At 51.3% G+C, this 9,035-nt stretch overlaps 1 protein-coding gene across 1 annotated transcript in view; it reads right to left on the minus strand.

Annotated features, from left to right (window-relative positions):
* Positions 1–3,458: 3,458 nt before the first annotated feature.
* The window catches only part of FAM101B (family with sequence similarity 101 member B), a 9,172-nt gene continuing 3,595 nt past the window's right edge, over positions 3,459–9,035 (minus strand). The window contains exons 2-3 of the mRNA XM_015426677.1: positions 7,353–7,459; positions 3,459–4,396 (exon numbers count right to left, since the gene is read on the minus strand). Coding sequence (XP_015282163.1) covers positions 4,066–4,396; positions 7,353–7,459 — 438 coding nt within the window. The 3' untranslated portion in view covers positions 3,459–4,065. The remainder of the gene's footprint in view (positions 4,397–7,352; positions 7,460–9,035) is intronic.

Consider the following 9,035-nt stretch of genomic DNA (forward strand, 5'->3'; position numbering starts at 1 on the left):
TAAAGACAGATAGAGGCAATGGCTAGGATGGTTTTAAAAGTATGAAGCTTTTACTATAGAAAAGCAAGACCAGAGGACCTCCATGGTCTGCCTATTCCAGAATAGTATCTCCCATTGGTGTGTTGCCAAGAAATGCATCAAAAAGTCGTAGAAGCATCTTCAGATGTCGAAACAGGTTACAAGGGAAGAAGCCCCCGGGGTTTCCACTAGGGTATGGCAGAAGTCCCTTTAGGAACACAACGGACCCGATCACCACTGGTCTAGTTCAGCTTCCTGTTTCCAGTAACGGCCAACCAAGTGCCTCCTGGAATCCCTCCTCTTTAGTAGGTCCTCTGCTTGCTCCTTGCAAGCAAGAGTTATCACCTAGGAATGGCTGGAGGTCATTCAAATGCCTGCAAGATAATCCACACAAAAGCATACTTTGAGCACGGGCCCAGGCATTACTATAGTGAAGTGCTACTATCACAAAATTAAGACCACTGGACCAAAGGGTTAAAAAAAAAATCCCTCACATTCTTCCTTCTAAAAATATTACTCAGCACAGCATTTACTCAATCGATCAAGATTTTTTCCAACAATCTCTTCCCCATCCAAGTCTCACAGGATGACAACAGAGACTCTGAAGCCGGAACATATTCCGCACATGGCGTATCTGTATGGTTCACCACTGTTGCATAGGAAGCCCTTGCCACATTTTTGGACGTGCGTACTCCCTGTTTTCTTTCTTTGGTGGTGACAAAATGTGAAAGAAGAAGAAGAGAAGAAGAGATTGGATTTATACCCCGCCCTTCACTCCCCAAAGGTGTCTCAGAGCGGCTTACAAACTCCTCTCCCTTCCCCTCCCCACAACAGACGCCCTGTGAGGTAGGTGGGGCTGAGAGAGAAGAAGAGATTGGATTTATACCCCATGGCCCTTCACTACCCAAAGGTGTCTCAGAGCGGCTTACAAACTCCTCTCCCTTCCCCTCCCCACAACAGACGCCCTGTGAGGTAGGTGGGGCTGAGAGAGAAGAAGAGATTGGATTTATACCCCATGGCCCTTCACTACCCAAAGGTGTCTCAGAGCGGCTTACAAACTCCTCTCCCTTCCCCTCCCTACAACAGACACCCTGTGAGGCAGGTGGGGCTGAGAGAACTCTGACGCAAACTGCTCTTTTTCAAGGACAGCTGTGCCAGAGCTTGTGACTGACCCAAGGTCACATCAGCAGGTGCAAGTGGAGGAGTGGGGAATCAAACCCGGTTCTCCCAGATTAGAGTCCGCACACTTAACCACTACACCAAACTGGCTCTAGGGAGAGAGAAGAAAAAGATACCGGAGGGGAGAAGGAACTGCCTGAACGAATAAGTCCTCCCAACTCCTGGTCAGTGATAGCTTCACCTTCAGCTGTATGGCTTCTGCGACACGTGGGGAGAGAATGCAAAACACATCTACACCCCTTTGGTGTTCAAGAATACAAACATGCTCTCCTGCTTGTGCCTCTATCCACATATCCTATGGCCAGTGTTCCCCCTAAGCTGAGTCAGTGTGAGCTAGCTCACAGCTTTTTAGCCTCCAGCTCACACATTGTTGTCTCAGCTCAGGAAGGAGGGCTCCAGAGCAAAGTAACTGATGCAGCAGCCAAATCGCTCGCTCACAACTTTAATGCCGGCAGCTCACAAAGTAGAATTTTTGTTCACAAGACTCCACAGCTTAGAGGGAGCATTGCCTATGGCTCTTCCATAGAACGCTTTTCCTATCCTCACACACTGCTTGTTATAGCTGCCGGGAAAATGCGTTTGTTCCTCTCCCACATCAACTTCCCCAGCCATTTTTGTACATTTTAATGTACATTTTGTACATTGGAAAGGGAGCACTTGGGAGGGGCTGTGGCTCAGTGCCGGAGCACATGCTTTGCACGCTGCAGGTCCCCGGTTCAACCGAGACATCCAACTTAAGGACCTCAGGTAGCGGGTGTTGGGGAAGGCCTTTCTTGACCGTGGGCTCCGGGGAAATGCTGCCAGAGCAGACTAAACTGAGCTCGATGGTTCGGCTTCGTATAAGACAATTCCCCATATCTATGTGATCCACTGTACCACAAGCTGGGTAGCCGTGCTGGTCTGTCTGTAGCAGCAGAAAAGAGAAAGAGTCCGGGAGCAACTTAAGGACTAACAAAATTTGTGGCAGATGATCTTCCCCGAGTCTCTGCTCACTTTTCCAGATACCCTTCCCTGGAAACAAATCAAGATGGGCAGCCGTCTCGGTCAGTCTGTAGCAGCAGAAAAGAGCCAGAGTCCCTTCTGTAGGAGTGAGCCGTGACTCACGGAAGCTCCTCCCCTGCCACAAATTCCCTTAGTCTTTAAGGTGCTCCTGGACTCTGGCTCTTTTCTACTGCACTGCAAGCGTCTGTGCAGCCCTCCCATTGTAAGCACTCCCGAAGAGCTGCCAGATTCCAAGACAAAAGGACATAATCAGACGCTTAGATCTTTGGCAACTCTTTGGTAACCCCTACACCCCCCAAAAAAACCCCAACACCACTCTTCAAGGAATGACTTGCTTACTGGCAATTCCCCCCCACAACCCAATGACATACAGGTTATCCCCAAAAACGCAGGTAACACATCAAACGCTCTGCAACTAGACAGTCAACGAGCAATCCCTTTGGACCACGCATTGGAGACGATGATTCCTTTTTTTAAAAAAACATGTTGTACTTATGGATGCAGGAAACCAGTATTGTCTTGGTTGTGGGAGTAGCAGTCCAAGGCTTACTTAAGGCATGGGTAACCAGCTCCATATGGTGGAGCGACAAAAAAAGAAGCAGCAAATAAATAATGCAAAATAACTTCCCCTTTGCATCATGAAGCAACTCCGACCACCACCACCCTCCACGCAGGAGACCATCAAATACCTCTCAACACTGACCACTTGCAAGAACCACCAGTCACCAAAGACCAGCTGTAGGAGCACCACCCACAGCATCCTATCTAGAAATCCTACACTAACTTGCTCACGCCCAAGGGGAATTCTGTTCACTCCCACAGAACACTTTCCTGCAACTCACGACTACCTTTCAGCAACGTTTAGTGAACACACATTTGATCTTTCCCCCTTTGGTCAAAGAGGAGATTGTCTCGCATTCTCCCACCCCTGTTCTCTCAGTGTTTAAAGTGCGGCTGCAAACGAGTCACGGCAGTTCTGGAGAGCTAAGATTGTGCTTTTCTTGAAGACTATTCCTGATGTTCCCCAGATAATGTTTACTTTTATAAAAACTTTCTGCACACAACCTCTGGGATGCTGAACCACAGCAAACAGTTGGACATGCTTGCAGTACATTAGCCGAAAAGGAGGAAAATGCCATATAATTAACTCGGCAGAGGAGACGGGTAAAGTACAAGGAGTATCAGCCAGGTTAATGCAAAGCCATTTGAAATGTCTAATAAAAATTCACTCCCCCCCCCCCCCCCAACACAAAAGAACTAAAAAAAAGGAAAGAACAAACAAAGGAGGGAATAAAGGCTATTTCTGGAAAAGTTTAAAAGAACTACATCCATCACGGTGGCCCGTCCCCTGAACGACCTGCCTCGGCAAACTCAGAGTTCTATATTTTTACACAGCGAGGTTCTGTGACAAGTGAAAATAAATTATGGCTTCTGATTTTCTAAACAGAAGAGTTTTTAAAAATAAGAATCCTTAAAGCCAGAGCAACCGACAGGGCTTCCGCAGCCCAGAGAGTCAATTCAAGGACTTTTTCAACAGAGGGCAGCCATCCCCTTCTGGGAGGGAAAGTCAATTTTCTCCGTGAAATGATTCCTTTCTTTTTCACCACATTCAAGGCAAGACTGTGATAAGAACTGGAGCATCAAAGGAGGAAGCAAAAAGTGTCCTTGGGGCGTGGGGGTGGGAATTACATTCCTATAAACATAAGGAGGAAGTGCAGGCCAACGGGATCCTCTGGGGCGAAGGTTGGCACGAGGGGGGCAGAGGTAGCTACAGATGAAAGTCATCCGAGTGGCAGAGAGTCATTGGAGCGGCCACCCCTCTTCATCTTGGATGGCGCCACGGAACGAGTGGGCCAAAGAGAGCAGTCAGCAATCCCCGGGGCCGTGATCGCTGCGGGAGCACTCCGCGGACTCCAGCTCCACGCTGGACAAAAAACGCCGGGCGGCCTTCTTGCAATTGTAATCCAGTGTGGTGGTGTACACCGTCGTGGTGTGCTTGGGGTAGACGATGGCGGTGCTGGTGAAATGCCTGGGCCTGGGGCGGGGCTCGAAGCGCATCTCCGCCTTGTAGCTGCGCCACGTGCTGTCCGGGACACAGACGACCGTCTGGCTGCAGGAGGCCACCCCCAGCCCCATCGGCATGTAGACGTGGTTGATGAAGTGCTTCGCCGAGTCATATTTCACCGAAGAGGTGTACCTGTGTTTGGGGACGGCGAGAGGCGGGAAGCAAGGTGGTTAGCAGGGCTTTTTTTGTAGAAAAAGTCCAGCAGGAACTCATTAGCATAATAAGCCATACCCAACAGCAGAAACTCATTAGCATATTAGGCCACACCCCTGACAGCACAGCTCATTAGCATATTAGGCCATACCCCCATGTTACCAGAAGTGTGCTCATCCAGCCACCCCCACCTTTTGCTTCTTATTCTGTTTGTTGTCCAAACCCAGGGCTTTTTTTTTTGTAGCAGGAACCCTTTGCATGTTAGGCCACACACCCCTTATGTAGCCAATTCCAATGAGTTTCTGATGTTGGGTGTGGCCTGTTATGCTAATGAGCTCCTGCTGGGCGTGGCCAACTCAGGAGCCAGCCGGAACTCCGTTCCTGTGCGTTCCTGCCCAAAAATAGCCCTGGTGGTTAGCATCCTTTACGGCTGGAGGCGACGCCCCTCAGAAAAACTCCGTTTCAGACTCTGTAGCCACTCAACCCTTTCTCCTACATCTAGGGTTGCCAGCCTCCAGGTAGGGCCCGGAGAACCCCTGGAATTACAACTGGCCTCCAGATGACAGAGGTCAGTTCCCTGGAGGAAACAGCTGCTTTGAAGGCTGGACTCCATGACATCATACCCTTTCGCCCCCAGGTCCCCTCCCCCAAATCTCCTGGCATTTCCCAACCCAGAGGTGGCAAGTCGATGACACCTTCCACTAATGTTGCTTAACGGAACGATGAAGGAGGTCACTTTAGTCTTCTGGCCTGTTCAGTTCCAGCTCAATGATTCTCTCCCGCCTCCGACTTACTCCTACACAGGAAGACTGAATGGCCCTGCCAGGTCCCAGCCACACACACACACCCATTTATTCAGTAAAAATGCAGTCGCCAAATCACCCGCTCACAACTTTAATGCCGGTGGCTCACAAAGTAGAATATTTGCTCACAGGACTCTGTAGCTTAGAGGGAGCATTGCTTGTTACATCGCGGAAGTCTGTTTTAGTGCCTAATCAAATCTATACCTTAAAAGTCATTTCCTCTGGGAAACAGTTTTCCTTCCTTACCACCAGTTTTGGATGCCGCTCAGCCTCTTTTAGCTGACTGGGAGAACGGCACACGCTGAACGCACAACCGGATCCCCTCGGCTAGATGTTTTAACAGGCAGTGTTTGAACTTGTGCCTATTTGTCTTTATGTGGGAGAGACACTTGGACTGATTATGAATAATGTTATGTGCTCCCTGATCCCCTGAGCACTGAGAAGTTCCATGGGTAATATGGTGAGGTTTTCAGTGCAATCCTATGCAGAGTCACTCCATGCCACTGAGTCTTGGGAACGGAGAGCCAGCGTGTTGTCCTGACGGAGAGTGTTGATCTGGGAGACCCAGGTTCAAATCCCCTCTGCCATGGAAGCTCGCTGGGTGACCTTGGGCCAGTCACACACTCTCCGCCTAAGCCATCCTCACAGGACTGTTTGCCACTCTGAGCTCCAGGAAAGCAGACGCAATAAAAGTTTATGTGCAGAATCTTGGACCCACCACTCTCGTACGACTGGCACGATTAATTATAAACGCCCAATAGAACTTTGAGCCTGCATTTCTCAAACAGCGGCCCAGCCCACACTGGGTAGTGAACTGACTCGGAAACTGACGGGAAGTAGCTGGAACTTTGCTCTGGTGGTCCAGTTCTCTCTTTTACTCTTGAATCGTTTTGGAGTTACTGAAAAGAAGCCTACGAGCCAAGATCCAGGAAAAAAGACTGCTGGTCTGCCCCTGTGGAATGCTAATCTAACCGTGCCCTGACCTGGATCGCCTGGGCTAGCCCAATCTTGTCAGATCTCGGAAGCGAAGCCGGGCTGACCCTGGCAAGTCACTGGAAGGGGGGCCTGCAAGGAATACCAGGGCTGGGACACCAAGGCAGGCAACGGCAAAACACCTCTGAACCTCTCTTGCCTTGAAAACTCCATGGGTGCGTTCAGACGGGGTGTTTCAGTCAGCGTAAACTGTACCGGTTCCAACCGGTGCAGTTTATGCCGGCTGAAACGCGATCACACGTACCTCCTGTCTGCGGAGCCCATCGCTGTATGCCCGTTCACATGCAGCGGGCGTTGGCGGTTGTTTTTTTTTTACTCAGTTTGCGCATGCGCATAGGCAGTCATCCACAGAATGGCGATCTTCACGCATGCGCAAAACACCCCGTCTTACATTTAAAGTTTAAAGGTAAGGACTTACCTTTAAAGTTTAAAGACCAAACTGGCCTCCCTGAGGTCCCGGACTCCTCCAAAACGTTAAACTAAGGACGTTTTCTATCTTTTTTAAACAAACGCCAGGGCGAAGCTTCGCCCAAGCGCATATCGCCGACCTAAAAAAAAATGGTGGGCAAAAATCGGAAGCCTCAGGCTTCCGAAAGGAAGTGGCTCTACAACGTTGGAGAGCGATCAGACGGGGGGTAAAGCGATTACAACCGTGGCACTCAGGATACCACCACTTGGGGACCTAGTGGCAGAATACAACGGTGTAAAGCTCTTTACAACGGTTAGGGACGGAAGGCAGATGTTCGCCGTGTGAACGCCGGTAAGTACACCGATTCCAACCGGCACCTATACCGTTGTAAATGCCTCGTCTGAACGCACCCCATAAGTCAGCTGTGACTTGACGGCCCTTTCCACCACCAGTCTAACTATCCTGTAAGTTTGGGACTGTGGCTAGTTTCTAGACACGCCCACCCCCTGACCAGAAGGGACTGCTCCCACAGAGTTGCAGCCCTGCATGAAACCGGTCCTCCTGTGAACAGGGAATATCTCTGCGGAAGCATCAGAATAATAATCTTCAACCTGCAGTTCCGTGTGAGACCACCTAAACACGCTGCTCCAGGCACCTACAATCTTGAGAAGCCCGGTTGGTCCTTCACACTCAACCGCAGAACACCGGCAACGGTAAACCCCAAATTTACCTGACGTCCTTGGGAGGTAAAGGGTCAAACTCCACCCCTTCGCCAAAGGAAAGGAGGCACAGCCGTGAAGAGCCGCCAGGGAGCAGGGGATTCGGAGAGGAGGCATCCTGTAAAAGCCCAAGAGCAAAGAAGAATGGCATCATTGCAGACGACGCAACTATGTGAAAGAGACAATGTGTGACGGGAACTGGGCGGGGAGAGAAGGCAGAAATTACAGCAGAGGCAGGTCACTCGACAGGTGGACAAGCAACCTCATAGTCGCCACGGCTAATCCCGTTAGCAACCTTAGGAGAACGTAACCGTTTTTTCATCAGAAAGGATGCTTGAAATAGCCCCATGGCCATCAGTGCCAATGGCTCTTACTTTAACCATGCTGACGATCAGGGGTCGTTTCATAGAAAAAGAGCTAGGGGAACTCATTAGCATAACTCATTAGCATATGCCACACGCCCTGACATCACCGGAAGTGTGTCATAAGGCCACACCCCCTGACATCACCGGAAGTGTGTCATAAGGCCACACACCCCGCCCCCAACGGTCCCGGCCGCCGCCGCCGGCCTTGCAGCTCCACTGCCGAGCCCCATGAGGGGCCCGGTGGTAGACCTGCAAGGCCGGCGGGAGTGCAAGGAAGCCCCGCGAAGGCCCTTCCTGGCCCCAGGCGGGCAGGGGTGGGGAGAGGCAGGGAGGAAGCAACTTACCCTCCCTCTTCTCCTGCCTCCTCCTGGCTGAATGAGGGCCGGAAGCGGGGCCTCCGGAAGCAGGGGGCGGGGCTTCGTCTTGTGCCCCGCCCCCGTACCTCAGCCGGGGGAACTGTGATCCCCCGTGTTCCCCCCCGAAATGACCTCTGCTGACGATTATCAAAGCGCTTTTGCTCTTTATGAACTCGCACTCCAGCCTATCCTGTGTGTCCCAAACATTTTTGCTTTTTAAGTGGGGGGGGGGGAGAGAGAGCAATCTGCTGAAAGCCACCAAGAGAAGCTGCGGCAGAAGAACAGAAGCATGAAATTCCTATTTAAACTTTTTGGACAGGCAATTCCCACAGAGAGGCGGCAGCAGTGGCGGCTACTGTCCTGGCATAGTCAAGAGGGCTGGAACAAATCCGGGATCTCCCCGCCCAGCCCTTAAAGCCAATCCGGTCTTCAAGTTGCACGGAAACCATCTTTGGTCTCTGTTCCTGCTGCAACCAGAGTCAGCGATGTCTTGGAAGCAGGCTGGAGACCAAGGACTCAAACCGGCAATTCCATCCCTGAAACACTCGACTTACACGAAACAGCTGCCGGATTAGCCATCCCCTGTTGCCTTGCTGCCCCCATCACACACACACACACACACACACCCGTCCATCCTCTCCACCTGTTGCCTTGCATTTTAAGGGCAAGCTCTGCCTTGGGTCCAGATCCTTAACAGCAGCGACGCTCAGGAGTCACCGCCGTCCCCCTCGGCTCTCCGGCCCACTCACACCACACGCAGTTGTTGACTGGTGACCACCCCAACTCCCTGATGGGCATCGTCATCCACAAATGGGGCTCAAGGTATTTTTTAGCAGCTGCTGGTCTCTGAAGGCCTGGGGTGGAAGCCTTTGGCCTGATCCAACATTGGCGTCTCTTATGTTCTTAAGCTGGGGACACGAACAGAGGACCAGCACTGGGGGGGGGGGGGGAAAGGGGCCAAAAAGCAATTTCC

This window comes from Gekko japonicus, unplaced genomic scaffold (genome assembly GCF_001447785.1).
Source record: "Gekko japonicus isolate JY-2015 unplaced genomic scaffold, Gekko_japonicus_V1.1 scaffold2457, whole genome shotgun sequence".
Lineage (NCBI taxonomy): Eukaryota > Metazoa > Chordata > Lepidosauria > Squamata > Gekkonidae > Gekko > Gekko japonicus.